This window comes from Antechinus flavipes, chromosome 3 (assembly GCF_016432865.1).
Source record: "Antechinus flavipes isolate AdamAnt ecotype Samford, QLD, Australia chromosome 3, AdamAnt_v2, whole genome shotgun sequence".
In the NCBI taxonomy this organism is placed as follows: Eukaryota; Metazoa; Chordata; class Mammalia; order Dasyuromorphia; family Dasyuridae; genus Antechinus; species Antechinus flavipes.
The window spans coordinates 204,899,543-204,922,943 of record NC_067400.1 but is presented as its reverse complement, the minus strand read 5'-3'; the positions used below and the strand labels follow the sequence as shown (position 1 = coordinate 204,922,943).

The 23,401-nt window shown below is 35.1% G+C and overlaps 1 protein-coding gene across 8 annotated transcripts in view; it reads right to left on the bottom strand.

Annotated features, from left to right (window-relative positions):
* Nucleotides 1–23,401, bottom strand: part of ASB11 (ankyrin repeat and SOCS box containing 11) — a 70,043-nt gene that overhangs the window by 2,271 nt on the left and 44,371 nt on the right. For 3 of the 8 annotated variants that reach the window (XM_051984483.1, XM_051984485.1, XM_051984487.1), the window contains one exon: nucleotides 17,053–17,619. The exons of 1 other annotated variant lie outside the window; for it this stretch is intronic. In XM_051984483.1, coding sequence (XP_051840443.1) covers nucleotides 17,495–17,619 — 125 coding nt within the window. In that variant the 3' untranslated portion in view covers nucleotides 17,053–17,494. Of the gene's footprint in view, nucleotides 1–17,052; nucleotides 17,620–17,795; nucleotides 18,753–19,124; nucleotides 19,407–23,401 lie in introns of those variants that run through there. 4 more of the 8 variants (XR_007951786.1, XR_007951788.1, XR_007951785.1 and 1 more) reach the window with 4 other exon arrangements.

Genomic DNA, 23,401 nt, shown 5'->3' with positions numbered 1-23,401 from the left:
TTTTGTTTAGTAGCTTCAGTTACTCTTTGTGACATTATTTTGGGGTTTTTGCCAAAGATATTGGAGTGGTTTCCTTCTTTAACTCATTTTCCAGATGAAGGAACTGACAAACAGGATTAAATGATTTGCTCAGGGTCCTGAAGTTGGATTTGAACTCAGGAAGATGTGTTTTCCTCACTTTAGGCCTAGCACTCTGTACTATGGTCCCATGTAGTGGTACCTCTTGTGATTTTAACCAAGACCTCTCTCAGTCTCAAGTTTTCTCACCTGCTATCATGATCTCTATGGCCTCTTCAGTTCTTAATCTGTGAGTCACAGAGGCCATATTTTTAGATAGATAAACCCCCTGAAAGGGATTTACTTTCATTTCCATATCACTTCATAGGTACAAGTTGCTTTCAGTGAGGCCCATCCTTTCTTGACCTCCTTGAAGTAAAGGAGAATTATTCCTCAGCAAGGTATAATAATAAAAAAACATTAGATTTGGGAAAAAATGAGGACCCAGTCAGAATTTTAGACTTCAACCCTTTAGAACTGTGTGATCATGAATAAGTTACTGTTTTCTCATCGATAAAATAGGGCTAATAGTTGTGTTATCTATCTCATAGAGAACCGTCATGAAAAAAGCAGTTTGTAAATTTAAAAGGCAAGTTATTATACAAACATTGTTTTCCTATAGAGTCAACAAGGATATATGAGTTCATTAGCATAAGAAACTGTTAGTGTGGGAACTCTCTACCAATAAAATAGTCTAATGGACATAGAGATTAAATGACTTGTGCAGAGTCATAAAGAGGAAAAATTTAAAAGAATTTAAGCTCACACTATCTAGTATGTCACAATTTCCCTTTAGCATCCAAATTTCAAAGAATCATGTATTCAGTCTTAAGGCTTTAAGATTAGAATAAAAGATATACCTATAACAGTAATATATAAAAGGACTTTTAAAATAATTTTAAATTGCTTAAAAAGTCATGTCCCTGCCAAACAATATATGGTATCATGTCTCTTCAATGATCTGGTGACTTGCATCCAGAACACCAAGAAAAAAAAAAAAAAAAGATTTAAAAGTGATATAATTACAGTCATTAGGAATAACCCCAAGGCTTCCTGATCTTGGGAATGATGTAGGAATGATGTATTTCTTCCCTTAGTCTTTGTTGTCTTAGTTTACTTTATAAACCAGGATGCTAAGCCCAAAAGATGGCTCTCTTTCAGATGACAGCCTGTTGATCAATGATAACAGGGTTTTTGAGACTAATAAGCAACAATAACAAATTAACACATGCACCGAAAAAAAAAGTGCTGGCCACTTGACCCAGAGACATTTCAGGCCTAAAAGCACACCTCTAGATCATCTCCCCTCTGCCCAGGGAACTAAGGTTCCCTCCTTACACATCACTCCTCTCCTCAACTCTACTCCTTTACACCCTAAGTGTAAAATTAGCATATCAGTGACATGAAGCACCTGGTTTTTCTTACTTTTACCTATAAATTTACTTTCCTGCTCCTAGCTCTTTGCTAACTTCTTTTGGAATTTAGCTGCTTTAATTGGTGTTGCAATTACAATAAACTTCTCCCCTTGACTTGAAGATGGAGCTGAGCCTTAAAATTCTTTTGAAACACTTCACAACACCAGTCTGGAACCCCAATATTTTGGGGTCCCCCTTGAAACCCAACAGAAGGAAAAGGGATTCTGAGATTAGTTCTGGGGTGGGTAGAGAATGATTAGGTCAGTTTGGGATATATTATATTTTATTTAAATGCTGATAAGACATCCAAGTATACATGTTTAGTAATAAAGTATAACAATAGTACTATAGTAATTGTACAGTAATGGTAATATAGTAATCAAAGCCATGACTGACTGAGATGAACAGCTTCTATTGCACAGAAGTGTGTGTGTGGTGGGGGGGAAAACTGTTGGTGACCATACCTTCCCCTGAACGATGGACTCACCGTCTCCAACCCCCATCTTTACTCCTGGTCTGCTCTTGTGTCTGACTCTCCGATGTTGGCTGTTTCCCTGTTCTAACAGTTTCATTCTGACCCCTCCCCCACACAATACTCTTGAATTCACTGCCTCCACCTGGACCCAAGCTGCTAAGAACACCCTTCTATGAACCCCCTCCCATCCCCACCAATACTCAACTTAAATGTAGGCCACTCTTAAAGGATGGTAGAATTTGGAGCTGGAAGAAATCTTTAAAAGCCTCAGGTTTAGTCCCTTCATTGTACAGGTTAATATCACATATCACATAGTGATATAAGCTTCAAGACTTACAAAACACTTTACATTTTATAATTTGATGTTCTTAAGAAGGCTGGGTGTTATTATAATCCCCCTTCTACTTATGGGGTAATTGAGGCAACTGTGGAAAAAACTAGCTCATGGTCACACAACTAGGAAGCATCTGAGATTAGATTTGAATTCAGGTCTTCTTAATTGTTATCATTTTTTTTTTTATCATCATCATTTTACAGGTTAGGACACAAAATCCCCAAATTAAGTGATTTATCCAAGGTCACATAGCGAATAAATAATTTAGCCAATATATAAAATAAGATCTAATGATTCCCAACCCAGCACTCTTTTTATAGGCTTAGGGGTGAAAGAGAGAAGGATAAGGTATTAGATAAGATAGTGAAGGGGAGGTTAATTTTGTAGGCCACAAGAAATGTAAATATATTTAAGAGAAAGAACCATTAGGGGAGAGATAAGTAATGGGAGTTGGGAAGTTAGTGGTTTGATAAAGCAAGATCCTAACCAAGACAGAACTTTTTTTAATACTAAATTTTAAAAGAAATATAAAGCTGGGAAGAAGCTAAGATTATCTGGCCGGGGAGACTTAAACTGTGTTCTATGAATCTGGGGACATCTGTGTAAAGGGCAGAACTTTGGAGAAGTATACTTGAAACAATGTGTTAACTCAGAGGAATTGATAAAACAATGGTTATCTAGTTTAGCATTGTGATTAATAGTTCTCTAGTTCAGTATGATTGATTCAATCTTATAACAAGGTGTTAATTCAATGGAATTAAGATAATGCTTCTCTACATATACTTAGTACTTATTATAGTTCTACAAGTTGACATCTATTCTACAAGATTGACATCGATGATGATGTACTTGTAATAGAATATATAAGAGCCAACAAGGACTGGAAGAGAGAGATTCCGTCTTTGATCAGGCTCTTGATGGCTCTCCTGCCTTCTGCACTGAAACCAAGACCCATTCAAGTTTCCAGAAAGCTAGCCCGGGCCCCAGGTGAAGGAGACAGACTGTAAAGGAGATAATAAAGCTTTTGGACTTTATCCCCGACTATTTGCATGGTGATTCTTCTGCTAAAAACAAGGCTGGTCCCAAGACCTCCAGAAAGCTAACCTTACACATGTGTCTGTGTTTAAATTTTGATAGCTGTACTTCATATAATTGGTGTCACTTATAATCCTAAGCATTTTATGACATGTATTTAAAAACATTATTCCAAGAAGAGGTCCTTAGGTTTCAGAAAAGTGCCAATGGAGTCTATGACAGAAAAATAAGATGATGATGATTTGCTTCAAAGCATTTCCAGCATCCAGGCAGGACTAAACAGCTCAAAAGAAAAATATAAATCCTGTTTTTAAGGACAGTAATATATGTTACTTCTGGTGTGAGGTAAAAGGAGGAAAAGGAGTACAGATAACATCCAAATAGTGGTATAACAGAATTAAATCAGACTAGGTCTGGAGAAACAATTGTTAAATTTTCAGTGTATTTTTGTTATTATTCAGTTGTATCCAATTCTTTGTGACCCTATTTTGGATTTTCTGGCAAAGATACTGGAGTGGTTTGCTATTTCCTTCTCAGGCTCATTTTACAGATGAGAAAACAGGGTTAAGTGACTTGCTCAAGGTCACATAGCTAATAAGTGTCTGAGGTCCCAAATTTGAACTCGGAAAAATAAGCCTGGGGTAACTCAAGGCTGGGTCTATCCCTTTCTGCCACCTGGCGGCCCATTATATTTACACTTCAGAGATCAGCAAATGGTAACAAATCAGTTTAGTTGTTTTGTTAATTGTCTAGGCTTAAGAAAGTGATGGAGAAAATGTTAATAACAAAGATTAAACCAGAGAAACAGGTGTTAAATATTTAACAGTAAAAAAAATTTTTTAACAGCATACCTGTGCATGTATGTGTGTGTGAATATATATATATATTATATATATTATATATATACAGAGAGAGAAAGAGAGAGAGAGAGAGAGAGAAAGTGTGTGTGTGTGTAAGAGTATAAATATCTCCTTAGCTTGAGCTGATTTTGGCCTGACTATTAACATCAAGAAAACACAGATTCTTCACCAGCCAGAACGATGCCATGAAGCAATTAGTTATAGCAAATGAAAAGTTCATTTACCTTGGCAGTCTACTTTCCAGGAATGTTTACATAGACTATGAGGTTGATATATGCATTGTCACAGCTATCTGGGTATTTGAGAGGCTTTCAAAGAAAGTATAGAAAAAAAAAGATATTAGGCTGCCCACCAAACTAAAGGTCTATGAAGCTATTGTGCTGACTTTATTCTTACATGCCTGTGAAACCTAGACAGTATACTAACACCATACTGAATGAGCCAGCAAAGTGATCCCTTTATTCTTTGAGAAATAAATTCCCCACAACAGCATTCAAAAATCTATTTTCTCCTTATACATCCCATATCACACTCTCCCCTCCTTCTTAGCAGAGAACCTTAGCTATATCTATCTATCTATCTATCTATCTATCTATCTATCTATCTATCTATCTATATATTACATATAAACAAGGTCATCATTCCTTATGATGAACAAATCACCTTTCTCCTTACCAAAGCTAATCCTTGATCCTATCTTCTTCCATCCCTAGCAGCTACCCCCCTCAAAATCATTAGCTCTCTTATGTTTAAATGTCTTCATAGCTTTTTTTTCCTTCCTTTTTACCTATAACATATCCAACTCTCCCCTAACCTTTAAAAACAAACAAAAAACTTTTATAATTTCTCCAACTTCTCATGCCTATATCTTATATCTCCCCTTCTTATCTTATCACAGCCCTTCTTATCACAGCCAAACTCCTGTTATTCTCCTCATTGTCATCCCCTTGCAGTATAGATTCTGACTTTATTGTTTAAATTCATTTGAATTTGAATTTGATCTGTCCAAACTTATAAATGACTTTTCAATACCAAATCCAATGGCTTATCCCAGTTTTTATTCCAAGTTTAGTTCCTGTGCTTTTTCCTGGTTCTCATCATTATGGATCGATCTACCTTGTAGATCAGCACCTATGTTCTGTTGCTATATGTGAGTTAGTCCCAAAGCCTGTACAGTGGCCTCTCTTTGTCTCATCTTATCATATTCCAGGGTTTCATCTAATCTTTACATAGGTTCTCCTATCTACTTTTTCCTAAGCTTCTCCATCATCAAATGCCTATTGCATGTTTCCATCTGGATATTGTGCAAACTTCTCTAACTCAATACAAAGCAAAACTCATCATCTTTCCCATCAAATTTACCTTCTTCTAAACTTCCTGTCAAGGGCATCATCCTTCTAGCTTATTACCTTGGTATCATCCTCAATGCCTCGCTTTTATTCCCCCATGGATCCAAGTTGCCAAGTTTAGGATTTAAGTTTTTTTAAATAACTTTTTATTGATAGAACACATGCCAGGGTAATTTTTTACAGCATTATCCCTTGCATTCATTTCTGATCCGATTTTTCCCCTCCCTCCCTCCACCCCTTCCCCCAGATGGCAAGAGTCCTTTACATGTTGAATGGGTTACAGTATATCCTAGATACAATATATGTGTGCAGAACTGAACAGTTTTCTTGTTGCACAGGGAGAATTGAATTCAGAAGGTATAAATAACCTGGGAGGAAAAACATAAATGCAAGCAGTTTATATTCATTTTCCAGTGTTCTTTCTCTGGGTGTAGCTGCTTCTGTCCATCTTTGATCAATTAAGGCTCTCTTTGTGGAAGAGATCCACTTCCATCAGAATACATCCTCAAACAGTATCATTGTTGAGGTATATAATGATCTCCTGGTTCTGCTCATTTCACTCAGCATCAGTTCATGTAAGTCTCGCCAGTTCTCTCTGTATTCATCCTGCTGGTCATTCCTTACAGAACAATAATATTCCATAACATTCATATAACATAATTTACTCAACCATTCTCCAATTGATGGACATTCTTTCATTTTCCAGCTTCTAGCCACTACAAACAGGGCTGCCACAAACATTTTGGCACATACAGGTCCCTTTCCTTTCTTTAGTATCTCTTTGGGGTATAAGCCCAGTAGAAACACTGCTGGATCAAAGCGTATGCACAGTTTGATAACTTTTTGAGCATAGTTCCAAATTGTTCTCCAGAATGGCTGGATGTGTTCACAATTCCACCAACAATGTATCAGTGTCCCTGTTTTCCCACATCCCCTCCAACATTCCCCATTATCTTTCCTTGTCATTCTAGCCAATCTGACAGGTTTGTAGTGGTATCTCAGAGTTATCTTAATTTGCATTTCTCTGATTAATAATGATTTGGAGCATATTTTCATATGTCTATAAATAGTTTCAATTTCTTTGTCTGAGAATTGTCTGTTCATATCCTTTGAAGGATTTGAGTTTTTAATGCCATTTCCACATCTCTTGCCTTCCTCTCCTTTTCTATTTATATAGGCATGATTCTAGTTCAGGCATTTATCCCTTCTCTCACAAATTATTACAATAGCCATACAAGTGCAACAAAACAACACATACACATATACATAAACACAGAAACTGAACTAAATACATGCTGACTAGACCATTATTGAAAGATCATCATCTGAATGTTGGAGGGGATGCGGGAAAACTGGGACACTAATGCATTGTTGCTGGAGTTGTGAACGAATCCAACCATTCTGGAGAGCAATCTGGAATTATGCCCAAAAAATGATCAAATTGTGCATACCCTTTGATCCAGCAGTGTTTCTATTGGGCTTATATTCCAAAGAAATACTAAAGAAGGGAAAGGGACCTGTATGTGCCAAAATGTTTGTAGCAGCCCTCTTTGTAGTGGCTAGAAACTGGAAAATGAATGGATGCCCATCAATTGGAGAATGGCTGGGTAAATTGTGGTATATGAATGTTATGGAATATTATTGTTCTGTAAGAAATGACCAGCAGGATGAATACAGAGAGGACTGGCGAGACTTACATGAACTGATGCTAAGTGAAATGAGCAGAACCAGGAGATCATTATACACTTCAACAACGATATTGTATGAGGACATATTTTGATGGAAGTGGATTTCTTTGACAAAGAGACCTGAGTTTCAATTGATAAATGACGGACAAAAGCAGCTACACCCAAAGAAAGAACACTGGGAAACGAATGTGAACTATCTGCATTTTTGTTTTTCTTCCCGGATTATTTATACCTTCTGAATCCAATTCTCCCTATGCAACAAGAGAACTGTTCGGTTCTGCAAACATATATTGTATCTAGGATATACTGCAACATATCCAACATATAAAGGACTGCTTGCCATCTAGGGGAGGGGGTGGAGGGAGGGAGGGGAAAAAAAATCGGAACAGAAATGAGTGTCAATATAAAGTAATTATTAAATAAAAATTAAATTAAAAAAAAAAAAAGAAAGATCATCATCTTGAGCAGATCATTATCCTTTTAAAAGGCACTCTGCTTTAATTCTTGGTATATTTGGAAATTAATATTACCCACTTTTTAAAAAAATTCTTTTGAGTGTCTATTAAAATATTTTGAATGAAGTTTGTTTCCATTCTGTTTAAAATATCAGTATCATTCCCAATAGGAAATGAAAACAGGATCTTTCTGGAGAAAAAAAAATTCCCTATATACCTATCTCTAGTCTCTCCCCACTTCAATTCACTCTCAACACAACCAACAAAATGATTTTTCCCTCTATAGTATTATAGATGTAACCATGTCGTTTCTATCCTCAAAAAAAAAAAAAAATCAAATATAAACTCCGCTTTTTAACATAAAGGTTTTACCAATGTGGCCATTTCTAATGTTTTTATATATTACTCTCTTCCATTCACTATTATCCGGCCTGGTCTATTTGTTCCACACATCATCCCTCATCTTCATACATTTGTACTGACTAGTCTATCATGTCTGATGTTACTTCCTTCTCACCTTTACCTCTTCAAATCCCTGGTTTATTTCCCCTCCCCATTAGATTACAAATTCCTTGAGGGCAGAAAACTGTCTTTTTTCTCTTCCTGTATCCCTAGCACTTTAGCACAATACCTGGAACAAAATAGGCACTTAATTTTCTTAATTGATTTATTGAGTGACTGAACTGAGCTCAAGCACCACCTTTTATATAAAACCTTTCCTGATAAAGCTACCTGTATATCTCCTCCCAAAACTACCTAGTATCTACTTTCTCTAAGTGTACAAAATAATGATGATAGAATTGATAGAATGCTTTTAAGATTACATAGTAGTAATGTTTTTGATTAATTCAAAATGATTCCATTTATAGAAATTTTACTCATACATGACATATTCCTTAAAGGAATATATTTATTGCATTCACTAAGTCCACTAGGGGTGTGAGAGAGCAGTGTGAGGTAATGGGAAAAACACTGAATCTTGACTCTTCAACAAGGCTTCATTTTTCTGGGCTTGTTTATGTGTAAAATGAGGTTATTTAATTTGTTGGTTTCTAAGGGCTTCACACAAGGAACATAGACTTAAATTGATTGACTAGCCTGCATGGGCCAATCTTTGAATTTTAGAATGGGAGGACACCTTGGAGATAAATTTGCATGAACATTTTCATTTGTCCATTTTCCCTAATTTGCATCCTGGAAGATTCCCTTCCCTCCCAGGTCAAAAGATGATCTACATGATCAATATTTCTCTTACAAGTGCCATCCCAAGGCCAAAGAGTAAATTGATCTCTCAACTAGAGGATGCCAATTCTTCACCCATCTTTGGGTACCAGGGAAGATCCAAATCAGGGAAGATGCTGAATCTCTTGGAATTATAGTTAACAGACTTGAATTTCATGGGATAGTTCTGGAACTTAAAGCCCAGGGAATTAGACACATGTAAAGAAATACATACAAGAATTGTTCAATTTTGAATCATTTCTGTTCTTTATTATCCTTTGTTACTTCTTACTCACTCCTGATTGAATGTCTTATCACGTCCTGGAAGTGATTTCGGGTTCTGAAGGCCATGCTAGTTTAGTACAATTTCTACCAGGTTCTACTGAAAAGGCTTTGAGCAGGGGTCCTCAAACTATGGCCCGCGGGCCAGATGCGGCCCACTAAGGAAGTTTATGTGGCCCAGGTGGGGGGAGGGAGGTTATGGCAAAATCAGACTGGAAGTGACATTCGACTTAAACTCACATTAGCAATGTACACTTCCGGCACTGGGCTGAGGCGGCAGAGACAGACTGTGAGGCGATACTGAGGTGAGGTGAGTTCCTAGGCTGGGGTGTGTGGTGTGGGGAAGGGAGAGAGATGCAGAAGATGGAGAACTGATGTCCCGCAGCCTCGTACAGTAACAGCAGCCACCACAACAGACAGGCATGGGGGACGTACAGTGCATGCTGCGCATGTCACAGCCACTGCAGGGGGAATTCACTGCAGCAGTGAAGTTGGGAAGCGGGAGCATGAAGAGTGGCAGAGAGAGTGCCGGAAACGGAGGCATCACAGCGCAGAGGCAGCTTGGAGGAAGCTGGGCATTGCAGTCTGTATGTCTCTGTGTGGGCAAAGTTATTGCTGGTACATTGTTTTTGTAGCACTGTATATATATATTGGTATTTTACTAATAGCAATTTGGAATCCCTAGGAAATAATGATGTCAAGAAAAAGAAGAATTGACTCGGAATGTAGGATATTCAAAGAACAGTGGACTTATGATTACTTTTTCATGCAGTATAAAGAAAGAGCTGTATGTCTGATATGCCAGAATATAGTGTCTGTGTTCAAAGAATATAATTTGTGTCGACACTATGAAACTCAACATAAAGATAAATATGATTGTTTGGTTGGAGAAGTGAGAAAAGATAAAATATTAAAACTGAAAAATACATTGACAACTCAGCAAAATACTTTTGTGAAGCAGAAGCAGCTAAATATTTCATCACTGCAAGCAAGTTTTCAAGTTGCCAAGCTAATAGCATGCATTGGCAGACCATTTGTGGAGGGAGAATTTGTTAAAGAATGCCTTCTTTCTGTTGTCAAAGAGATGTGTTCAGAGAAGGCCGATTTATTTAGTACAGTGAGTCTTTCAGGACCTACAATTACACGGAAGACTGAAGAAATGGGAGACAATCTGCATCAGCATTTGCAAAACTCCATAAAAAATATTTCATATTTTTCCTTGGCACTCAACAAAAGCAATGATGTTCATGATTCTGCACAACTTCTAATTTTTATTCATGGGATGAATGTTGAGTTTGAAGTCATAGAAGAGCTTGCTACACTGCAAAGCATCAAAGGAACAACTACAGGAGAGGATATCTATGAAAAGGTTTGCCAAACTATGAATGGTTTGGAGCTGTACTGGGCTAAACTAGCCAGCGTGACAACGGATGGTGCTCCTAGCATAGTGGGGTCTAAGAAAGGAGTAATTGCTCACATTAACCAAGAGATGGACAAACATATAATCATTCTCATCCAATAACCATACACTGCCTCATCCAGCAACAAGCGCTGTGTAGTAAATCACTGAAATGGGACTCTGTTATGAAAATTGTGGTATCTTGTGTAACTTCATTAGAGCCAATGCACTAAATCACAGACAATTTCAGAAATTTCTGTCTGAGCTAAATGTTGAGTATGAAGATGTTCTATATCACACAAAAGTCCATTGGCTGAGTCAAGGGAGAGTTTTGAAACATTTCTATGACTTACTTCCACAGATTAAAACTTTTCTGTTTTCAAAAAACAAAGAACAGAGCTCAGTGATGCAGAATGGAAATGGCACCTTGCCTTTCTGACAGATGTAATAGAGCTCCTCAACTTCAAGGAAAGGGGAAGCTCATCTGTGATATGCAATCACATGTCAAAGTATTTGAAGTAAAATTAGGCCTCCTCATCAAACAAGTGAAGGAGGAAAACTTCTGCCATCTCCCCACAATTCAAAATCTGTTAGCGGAAAAACCGCTGATTGCATTCCCAAATAAAACATGTGTGGATTCACTGGAAAAATTGCAAAAGGAGTTCCAACTTAGATTTAAAGAGCTTCATCTCCATGCACAGGACATACAGCTTTTTTGTAACTCAATTTCTATTGACATTGAAAATGTGGATACAATTTACCAAATGGAACTGGTTGAACTGCAGAATTGTGACTCTCTGAAAGACACATTCAAGTCAAGCAGCCTTCATAATTTCTATGCATCTCTCCCCTCTGAGAAATTCCTCATCTCAGGAACCATGCACTCAAAGTGGCAACCATCTTTGTCAGCTCTTGTCTGTGAACAGACTTTTTCTAGAATGAAACATTTGAAATCTCCAACCAGATCAAGACTAACGGATGCACACTTGCATCACTTGTTATGATGAGCAGTGACAAATATGGAACCAGACATTGACCATCTCATTAGCCAAAAGCAGATCCATAGTTACCATTGAAATACTGGTAAGTTTGTTGATTTAACTTTACTTCATTTTAAATATTGTATTAGTTCCCATTTTGTTTCTTCACTTCAAAATAAGATATATGCAGCGTGCATAGGAATTTGTTCATAGTTTTTGTTTTTACTATAGTCCAGCCCTCCAACAGTTTGAGGGACAGTGAACTGGCCCCCTATTTAAAAAGTTTGAGGACCCCTGGCTTTGAGTAATAGACTAGGTCTGCTATTCAAGGACCAGCCTCGCTCATTGTGGAAAAGCTCACTGACAAGTAGGTTAGCTACTTGATGATTCTTTGGCCATGGCAACCCAGAAAAAAAAAAAAAAAAGAAAAGAAAACTACTGCATAGCCTTTAATCCTACACTTAGCCCATTCAAGGTAATCGACAAGGGAGGTAGCAGCCATGCAGCACCACACAGTTTTTATGTAGTGTACAAATCCTAATACTTTAAAGATGGGATCCTATTCCATATCAATGGGTAGATATACCACTAGAAAAACTGAATCATAGCAATTTTTACATTATCACTATAAATGAAATCAAGAGAAAAAAAGAAAGTTGCAGTTAAATTGAAGGACAATAAACAAGTTTTCAGTAGAGAGTAAAATAAAAGTTGGCAAAGTTGATTTTATTAGGCAGAAGCAACAAGGAACATCATTTCATAAGATATGAGTTTTCTCATAATGTGCTTATCAGGAGGACCTGAGTTTGAATCTTACTTCAGACTCCATTGGCTGTGTGGACCTTGGGCACTTCACTTTTGTTTGCTTCAGTTTCCCTATCTGTAAAATGAGGATAATAATCTCTCTCCCAGGGTTGTTGTGAGGATCAAATGACATAAGAATCATAAAAACTGAGCACAATTCCTGGGACCTAGAATGCACTATGCAAATGCTAGCTATCATCATCATTATCATCATCATCATTATCATTATATTCAACCTCAGATATTAGCTGTGTGACCTCAGACAAGCCATTTAACCTGTCTGCCTCAGTGTCCTCAACTGTAAAATAAGGATGATAATAGCAAGTACCTCCCAGGATTGTTGTGTGGATAAAATGAGATAATATTTTGCAAAACATTTAGCACAGTGCCTGGCACATAATAAGTATTATATAAATATTATTTATTATTGAACATTTACCAACAACAGTGGTCTATATATATAAACACATGAGTCAATTTATTTATTATGAAATATGAGTCAATAAGAATATGAAGACAAAAAATTAATATGTAGGCAGATAGTATGTAAAACATATTTATTCAAAAACTTTTTATCATGTATTTCAGTGCTTAGTAAATTCAATGCAAGGGTGGGCATGGAGAGGAAAAAATGTTTAGAAGATTTCATTTAATACATGAACTGATACAAAGTGAAGTGAGAAGAACCAGGAAAACATTGTACCCAGTAACAACAATACTGTGTAATAATCAATTAGGACTGACTTAGCTCTTCTCAGCAATACAATAATACAAGACAATTTCATAAGATGATAGAAAATGCTATCTGCATCAAGAGAAAGAAATATAAAATCTGAATGCATATCAAAGCATACTATTTTCATTTTTTTCTTTTGTTCTATTTGTTCTTTTACAACATGACCAATGTGAAATACATGATTAACCCATATCAGATTGTTTACTATCTTGGAGAGGTAAGAAGTGAGAGAGGGAATAAGAAAAAAATTGGAATTCAAAATCTTTCAAAAAATGAATATTAAATGTTGTCTTTGCATGTAATTGGAAAAAATAAAAATAAGAAATTTTCATTTAAGAATAAGAAATGAAAGAGGCCAAAGGCTTGCAAGTTATAAAGAAATCTCATACCTGTGTATCATGAGTACATTAATCACCCACAATGAGACCAAAAGAGATATAGGAACCATTTTAATACTTTAACCTCTTTCCAAATAAAGTTATATATAGAAAGAAAAAAAGGTCACCCATTGGTTTAGAATATAAACCAATTACTAATAGCAATTTGGAATCCCTAGGAAATAATGATGTCAAGAAAAAGAAGAATTGACTCGGAATGTAGGATATTCAAAGAACAGTGGACTTATGATTACTTTTTTCATGCAGTATAAAGAAAGAGCTGTATGTCTGATATGCCAGAATATAGTGTCTGTGTTCAAGACATGATCAATACTTCTCTTACAAGTGCCATCCCAAGGCCAAAGAGTAAATTGATCTCTCAACCAGAGGATGCCAATTCTTCACCCATCTTTGGGTACCAGGGAAGATCCAAATCAGGGAAGATGCTGAATCTCTTGGAATTATAGTTAACAGACTTGAATTTCATGGGATAGTTCTGGAACTTAAAGCCCAGGGAATTAGACACATGTAAAGAAATACATAAACGTCTTTGTAAAAGAAGATAGTGAAAAAACATGAACAATATTTTCAAGGCAGAAGAGTCTGTAAAGATCACATGTAAAGTGAGTCATGTAAAGATCATAAAGGTAGCCTTGGAGAGAGCATGACGTGGGGTCAAATCCCACTTTTGGCAGATAAATAAATATTCTCTAAGTGACTCTGGACCAATGAATTAAAAGGCACTGAAGCTCTTAATGCTCTCAAGCACACTGTAAAAGGAAGAACAACTACCTCTTTATGTTGGGAGAAGGAGTTTGAAGGCACTGATTTTAATGGCAAGCACTAAATTACATTGCAAAAAATTTTAAGTTGAATTATGAACAGGAAATGACTAGTAAGTTCATTTTTAATAAGTTATCTATGTACCATTCTAAGTTTTAAAGTAGAGAATCAAAAGCAATGACAAGTTAGAAGTAAGAATTAAAACAGGAATCATTCAATTGTGGTGCTTTCAACCTGACCTATTTCAAAATGAAAAATGGACAAAAGAACATATATCAACTCAAATTATTGTTACGTCTTGAGAAAAATTAACAAAAACAATTTCATCGCTACAATGATACCAAAAGAGACTTGAAATCATTTGCCAAGCAAAGTTATAGAGAGGTGGGGGAAGGTCAATATTGGTTTAGAATAAGAATTTTCTTGTAAAAACTTAGTTGATGAAAGATATGAACAATATCAAGGCACTTTACTAGATGACAGCTATCTCCAAAAAATATAATTATATATAAATAATAAATTAAATTCTTGATTAAGTGATTCTGGGCAGGAGAAATTGGAAAGCTTGAAAATAATCTCCCCAAGATTGAGCACTCTAAAGGTGAGGAAGCATAGAAATGGGTTTCCGGTAGCCACATTAAAGTTGATTAGGCAACAGGTTTAGGATAAGTTGAATGAGGAAAAAGTTCATAACTTCATTATATATGTGTGTATATAGATATATATACATATATATGTATATACATATGATTTTGTTTTTATTTATTTTGAAAACTAATATTAGTTTAGAGACTAAGAAGTTAAAAATGGCACCATCCCTAAGTGACCTTTAACAAGTTAGACATCTGTCAAATTATTATTTCCCAAATTGATATCAACAATGAGAATACTAAGAAAGGCTGGTTTGTTTTTTATTTTGGTGTTACCTATTTAATATTGTGGGTGTTTCTCTGCAGAAGAAATACTATCCTGGCAGTTGGCATACCTAGCTTAACTATATCATTATTTCTAAAATTCATCAGGTTGTAGATATCAGGAACAAGAATGTTCAAAGAATCCTTTGGGTTTTTAATGAGTTTTTTTTTTAAATTACTAATATTTTTTAGTTAGTGTAAAGCAACTAAGGCTTTGATCCAAGGCATCAAAATTTAGACAAGTGTACAATTTTCCCCCTTTACGACTCCATTAGAATTTAGCTAGGAATTTAAAGCAAAATCTTACTAGCTCCTAGTTTGTAGACTGCATCCTTTATTTCCTTCTTTTTATTTTTTATGAAAATTAAGCCAATATTTCCCCTTTTTCAGTGCAGCACCACAGCTCTTATTCTGTTCTTATTCTCCATGGTCTCCCTAGCACAAACTCAGGACCCTGAGATATAGTTCATCTGAACTTAATGGACATTGAACTGCAATATAATATTTCTTAAAAATTGTATTCCTATTTCTCCTGGATTCCAAATCTTCCTATTGCACATTTTTGTTCTCTTCTCTCAAATTCAGTTCTCATTTTCTTTGGCAAACAAAACTGAAACATCTTTTTGTCTTCCCACATACCTTAAACAATAGTTCTATTCTTCTGAGGAATTTCCTCCTTTTCTCAACATAGCTTTACAAATTAAAAAGGCATAAAAGGAATAGCCAGGGCTAGAGCATTAGCCCTGAAGTCAGGAGGATCAGAGTTCAAATTTGATTTCAGACACTAAACACTTCCTAGCTGTGTGATCCTGAGCAAGTCACTTAACCCAAATTGCCTCACTTTAAAAAAAAAAAAACAAACAAAAAAGGGGAAAAAAGCATAAAAATTTAGCACTTACATTTCTTGAGAAATAACTGAACTCAGGACCTAGTCAGCAAGAATAACTTGGTTAAAGTAATATTCTGCCATATCCTGAATTTTATTAAAAATCTTTTGTGTGAGCCATTCTAGCAGGGGTTCTAAACTTGGGGCTAATGTACCATGAGGGGATTTATGGATAGACTTCAAAGAATCTAAGTTTGGATGGAAAAAAATTATTATCTTCATTTTAATATAATTTATTTTCTCTGTAATCTTGTTTTTTATTTTATGCATTATAAAATATCATTCAGAAAAAAGGTCCACCATCTTTATCAGACTTTTGAAGGAGTCCATGACACACACAAAATTACTGTATTAGCGAATTTCCTTCCTGCTCAACTGAATTTACCTTAATTGATATTTGATTTGTTTTCATACAAATAATTACAAAGTTAATTTGAGGTCATGGTATGTGCTCCTTGTCCTGACTGCCAAAATGAATCAAATAGCTCTGCCTAGAGTGACTATATATTTGGGTAAAAAACTCTTCCTAAATGTTTCATCAATCAACCGATTAAACATTATACATCTGTTAAGCTATGTTAGAAGGACCATAAGGAAAGGCAAGACCAGTCTCTGCCTTCAAGGAATTTAGTAGGGTGAAAGAAATGTGTGTGGGCTGAGTAGAGAGAAGGTGGAAAGAACAACACATAAATAATTAAATACACAGAGTAAATGTAAGATAATTTTAGAAAATTTCTAACAGTTTCTATTGATTATTTTAAAATGAAAGAGGAATTAATTTTATTCTGCTATATGCAAGTTTTAAGTCACTCTCTCTTAAAATGTACATTGATTCACTAGGGCTGAAAATTCTTGATGAGATGCAGGTTGAATTTACATAATGCAGATCTGAGGTTTCTTCCAACTTTGAGATCTTGTGAAAATGCTAAATTTATAAGTATATGGGTTTTGTTTTTTATCATATTGACTCTTATCAAAAAAAGAAAAGATGACCCCAAAACATATGATAATCAGAGATTTATTCAAAAAAAGAAACTTTGAAAGTATATACTAAAGAAAACATTCATCTTCACCTTCTCCACCTATATTTAATAATGTATTCTCAATAATAATCCCAGTTTACAGTAAGAACTTCAATCAAATAAATCTTCTATAATATTCATTACATTATATGTAATGAGGACAGAAAAGATGTTTTAAAAAGCTTTTAATCAATAAGAATTTAATTTAAATTTTAAAAAAGACTTTTTTTTACCTCACCAGTTAGCCAGAAGATATAATTGATTCCTATATCCCTTTCTATATATTGAAAGAATGGATCACAATTTTCCTGCAATGAATTATCTTCATCCTTATAGAAACTTGTAAATACAACTGTAGAAAAGCTAAAGTAAAGCTGTAATCTATTTTTTTCAAGGTACCTTTCTGTTTTATAAATTTGTATCTATTGATATAAGAGGAATTTTTCAAGTGGCTCTGGAAGACAGAGTTGGTAGATAGCATAATGACATGATCGACCCAAGCATTTTCGAATACACAGACGGCAGAGCTGCACAAGTGAAGAAGGACCTAAAGGAAGAGGAAGGAAAAAAAATGAAGATGGAAATACATACAAGGCAGAAGAAAAGTAGAGAGCATTAACAAGAGGAAGAGTTACTGTGATGTTAAGTTTCTCTTTTTGTGCTAGAGAACATATAATAGAGCATTTCTGCTTTCTCAGCAAAGAGAGGTGGGGAACTTCTAGGACAAAATATTGTAAACACCATCACATGTAGTTGATGTATTGGATGCTTTGCTTAATTGTCTTTCTTTGACCGTTTAGTCTATAGAGGGCAATAGTATAAATATAATGTAAAAATAAAAGATTAAAAAAAAAGATTAAAAAATTCTTTTCAGATTAGGAATTATAAAGTTATAGCATAGGGGAAAAAAAACATAAATGGGAAAGACAGTCCATGCCAATTCTTTTGGAAAAGAAGTATTTGTTTTAATGGATTTTATGTGACCAGAACATTGGCAGGATAAGGTTTACCAGAGGCAAGTTAGAAATGCAAATTTACGCTATTAACACCAGGTAAAAACACCTTAATGTCTAAGGAATTTAAGATGTCCTCCTCTAATTGGAGTTATTCATATAAGACATTCTTGTATCATATATGAACAAAAAAATAAGTAAAAGTTTATGAACAGGAAATTGTCAATTGAAATTTGGCCTATACAGGTCTGGAGACAGAATTGTGAAGCTGGAAAACAGTTACAGATAGGAGTCTAGCAAGAAACACTACCCATGTCAGCACAGACTATTGGGAGATGGAAGTGGTTATCTATAGTCCTGTGTTCAGGATATGTTGAATTTGGGCTTGAAGGAGAAACATGAGGGAATTATTCTTTTTAACTGACCATTAGGTGGTATTGGCTGGATCTCAAGTCATAGCCAGAGGAGTCTTTGAGTCTCCCAACAAGGAACCTGGATCATGTGGATGCTACAATCAAGATGCTCCATAGAGGAAACCTGTATCTGGAAGAATTTTTGATGGAACTAAACAAGAAATATGAGAACACTTACAATAGGAAAGGTTATTATGATATAGAGCTCTTCTTTAAAAAAAAACGAAAAGGAATGAAGAAGAGAAAAAGGCACTTTTGTGTTGGAGAACATATTCTGAAACATTTCTTCATCCTTACCACACAAAGGCGGAGACCTATAAGGAGAGAATATTGTATAAATTTTCTAATGCTGTCATTGAGAAGACTAAGCAGGAAATGTTATGAAGAACTTCAAATTCTTCCCCTTTTCAATATATTCTATCCCAATGTCACATATCTCTGAATGGTCATCTTGTTTGAGGCTTCATAAACTAGGACATTGCTTCTCCAAGGAATAATAAGCTAGGTGAATGCAGAAATATAGGCAAATCAAGAGATGATGAGTTGTAGATGAAATATCAGAAGAACAATTTTATATCCTTTCACTTCCTAATTTGACTATCACTTATGTTTGAAATACTTATCAAAATAGTAAGGTAGGTTTAGGCTGTTGGAGCCAGCAAGACTCCATGTGATTGGAAACTTACCTTGTGAACCAACCTATTGATTTTATTTAAAATTTTGGGACCCAAGACAGGGGAGACTTCTTGAGCAGTTGCCAAACTTAAACTTCTTTGGAGGATAATAATGCAGACAGATATTCCAGGTTGCCTAGAAAATTTCAGACACTAGAGTGAACTCTTATATATCTAGTGTTCTTTCTGCAGCAAACTGTGACATTTAAAGAAGAGATAAGAGGAGCGATGACTTTGTTTATAAGAGATTCCTCTTCAAAAGATGGCCTCTTCTGACTCTAAAATCCCCAAATCCTAAAATGAAAAAAATTTAAATTTAGGAGCATTTTGGGTATTACTAAGCAAGAAATTTGTCACCTCATGAGTAATAATAATAGCTAGCACAGTATAATGAGAAAAGCACAATGTATTTAGGACCAGAATCTCAGGGAGTAGTTAGGACTCCTCAATTTTCTGGGCTTCAATTTCTTTATATCTGTCCAATGAGGGGAATGGTCAAGATGATTTCCAATGTTCATTCTATCTCTAATAAATTATTCTAGTTCTTTAAAAGATACTTAATGATTCTGAATAAGATATAGTGAAGATGATCAAAATTCTTTATGTGGAGACTCAGAAAATAATTATGTATGTCACTAAAGAATATCTAATTCAGTACTTGTTTAAAGTACAAGAATGACAGATTCCTGGCCAGACTTGGCATACACTTAATAAAGGCTGTTAAGAATACGTTTGTCTAGTATATATAAAATCACCATGAAATGGAAAAATGAAAAGGAATAGAAGTGAAACAATTCTAAAGTAGAGGGAAAAGGAGTGATATAAATGCAAGGAAAACTAACTAACTAACCAATTTGGATTTTTAAAATATATGTACAGAAGATGGAATAAGGAGAGGTAACAGAGGATGATTATCCAAAATTGTCACAATTTTGGCACAATAATATCAAGAATATAAAAGTTTATAATAAGTTGAGGCTAATGAGGAAAGCCAAAAACCACACAAGTATTTTAATGTTTTATTAGGAGAAAGGAGGCAGCTCAAAGAAAGTCCATGACTATTGCTAAGGGTGGATAGGATATCAATGAATGCTGGAAGAACTATTCAACTTTTATTTCTTTTTCTTTCTCTGCCAAGAAGAATGGCCTTGGAAGTACAAAGAATAAAGGGAAAACGACTATGCTATCCTAGGAGGTATGAGATTATCTCTATGCTCTAGATGAATTTGAGTCATTTGGCCCAGGGAAACATTCTCAAATATTGAAAGAACTGGACAATTATTGAATCATCATCTGTGATATTTTAAAAAATGAAAGAAGTACTATAAGACTAGAGAAGGACTAGAGAAAATTGTCCCGATTTTCAAAAAAGGCAATTAAATTGGGTCTGTAATCGGTGGTCAATGGCTCAGAAATAATTTCCTGGAAATAATACAGAGAAGGTCATTGAATATCTAAAAAAGGATGTGGCAATCACCAAGTCATCATGGCTTCAGCAAGTATAGGTTATAGCTGACTAAATTTAGTTCTCTTTTGACAAAGTTACTAAACTAGACATCAAGGGAATAGAATGGATTTGGTTTGCCTATAACTTCAAAATGTAAGAAAATATCTCAATCTATTCTTTTGAAAAATGATAGTACAATGAGACTAACTGTCACAACTGACTGAATTTCTGGACTCAAAGAACAGTCATTAATGGTTCAATGTCAGCTTACTGGTAGAGTCACCAGGAATTAGTGCCTAGCTCTATGCTATTTATTGAACATTTTAATCAATGACTTGGATAAAGGATAGCTATCATTTTTCTCAAACTTTTAGTTGACACAAAGCTGATAAGAATAGCTAATACACAGGATGTCAAGTTTCCAAAAGATCATGACCAGGCTGATGCTTCAGAGCTAATAAATAAGACATGTAATAGGGATAAATTTAAGTATGAAATTTTCATTTCAAAAGTACAAAACAAATATTTAAAAAGAGCTCACAATTTCAATAGACTCAATATGAGTCAATGTGAAATGGCAACTAATGAAATCATAGGTAGTGTTAAAAAAGGTATAGCGTGAAGTGAAGCCAAGATGGCAGAGAGGACACATGTTTCTTTCTGATCTCCAACAAGATTCACACTAATTAGCAAATCCAGCCTCCAAATTAGCTCTGGACCAGCAGAATTCATAAATATTGGGAGTACAACAAATTACCAGAAGATAATTTTGAAGACTGCTTAAAAAAAAGGTCTGTTTCAATTGGAAACATGAGGGAGGCAGCCAAGCACAAGCAGGCTGAGCACAGACAACAGCTAAGATAGCGCAGAGTCCTGGGACAGTGTGGACTCTGGGGCGATGCAGATTCCATGGGACAGATAATCTACCGAGAGGAATCTATAGGAATCTACAGCAGTGTTGGCCACTCTGCCCTAATTGTAAGCCAATAGATCAGCAGAGAAGTTATAAAACATCCAGCACAAACACAAAAAGTAAAGAGTGAACCCTGAAACGCCAGAATCTCATGGAACCTGGCCACGTCCACCCAGCACAGGGAGTGAGTCAGCACTGACTCAGTGTAGTCACGGCCACTTACAGAGAAAGCTACCACTTGTAGAGGAAGCTTGGAAAACTTCCCCTACCCTATTAAGCAGACCTTAACATTTTTTACAAAATGAGTAAAAAAGTAAAGAGAACTCTGGCGATAGACAGCTTTTATGGTGAAAGAGAAGAACAGATTTCAAACCTTGAGGAAACAAAAGGTAGAGTGTCTCCAAATGAAGACCCAAAAAGTAATAAAACCTGGTCTCCATTACACAAGGCTCACCTATAAGAAATTAAAAAGAATCTTAAGTGAGCTAGAAGAAAAATGGGGAAAGGAAATGAAAACTTTACAAGAGAGTTTGAAAAAGGCATATAACTCATTAAAAAATGGATTTGATAAAAATAGGAAAAGAAAACAATTCCCAGAAAAACAGAATTTGTAAAATGGAAAAAAATCTCATAGAACAAAACAACTCATTTAAAAATTCAATTGGACAAATACAAAAAGAAGTAAAACAAGAAAATGAGGAAAATAATTCACTAAAATTCAGAACTGAACAAATGGAAATGAATGACTTAATAAGAAAACAAGAATCAATCAAGCAAAACCAAAAAAATGGAAAAATAGAAAAAAATGTAAGATACTTAATTGGGAAAATAATCAACCTGGAAAATAGATCTAGGAGAGACAATCCTCAGATTATTGGACTCCCTGTGTGAACTCTCAAAGGTATAAACACAAATATTGTTTCTATCAATTCCATTAAGTTAACACTATGATTCTAATAGAAATCCATGATAAAAAAAAAAAAAAGAGAGAGTCTAGACACTATTTTTCAGGAAATCATCAAAGAGAACTGCCCAGCTGTCATAGACTCAGAAGGTAAAATGACCACTGAAAGAATTCACCGAACACCTCCTGAAAGAGACCCCAAAATTAAAACCCTAAGGAATATTGTGGCTAAATTTCAGAACTATCAGACCAAGGAAAAAATATTACAAGCAGCCAGAAAGAAATGATTCAAATACCAAGGAACCACTCAGGATCTAGCAGCTTCCACTTTAAAAGATTGAAGGGCCTGGATTCTGTTATTCAGAAAGGTGAAGAAATTTGGAATGCAACCAAGAATAAATTACCCTGCTAAAATGAGCATTTTCTTTCAGGGAAGAAGATAGACATTTAACGAAACTGGTGAATTTCATTTAGTGGAATTAGTGAAACTGGTGATTTAATGAAACTGGTGAATTCCACTTTGACAGCAGTCATCAAAACCATTTGGTACTAGCTAAGAAACAGAGAAGTTAATCAGTGGAATAGGATGGGTTCACAGAAAAAAATAGCCAATGACTATAACAATCTAGTATTTTACAAATCCAAAGGCTCCAGCTTTTGAGATAAGAATTCATTATTTGACAAAAACTACTGGGAAAATTGGAAACTAGTATGGCAGAAAGTAGGCATAGATTCATACCTAACATTGTATACTAAGATAAGGTCAAAACTGGTTCATGATCTAAACAAAGGATGATATAAACAAATTAGAAGAACATAGGATAGTTTACCTCTCAGATTTGTGGAGGAAAAAGGAATTTGTGAACAAAGAAGAATTAGAGATTATTGATCATAAAAGAGATAATTTTGATTATATTAAGTTAAAAAGTTTTTGTACAAACAAAACTAATGCACACAAAATAAGAAAGGAAGCAACAAACTGGGAAAACATTTTTACATCCAAAGAATCTGATAAAGGTCTCATT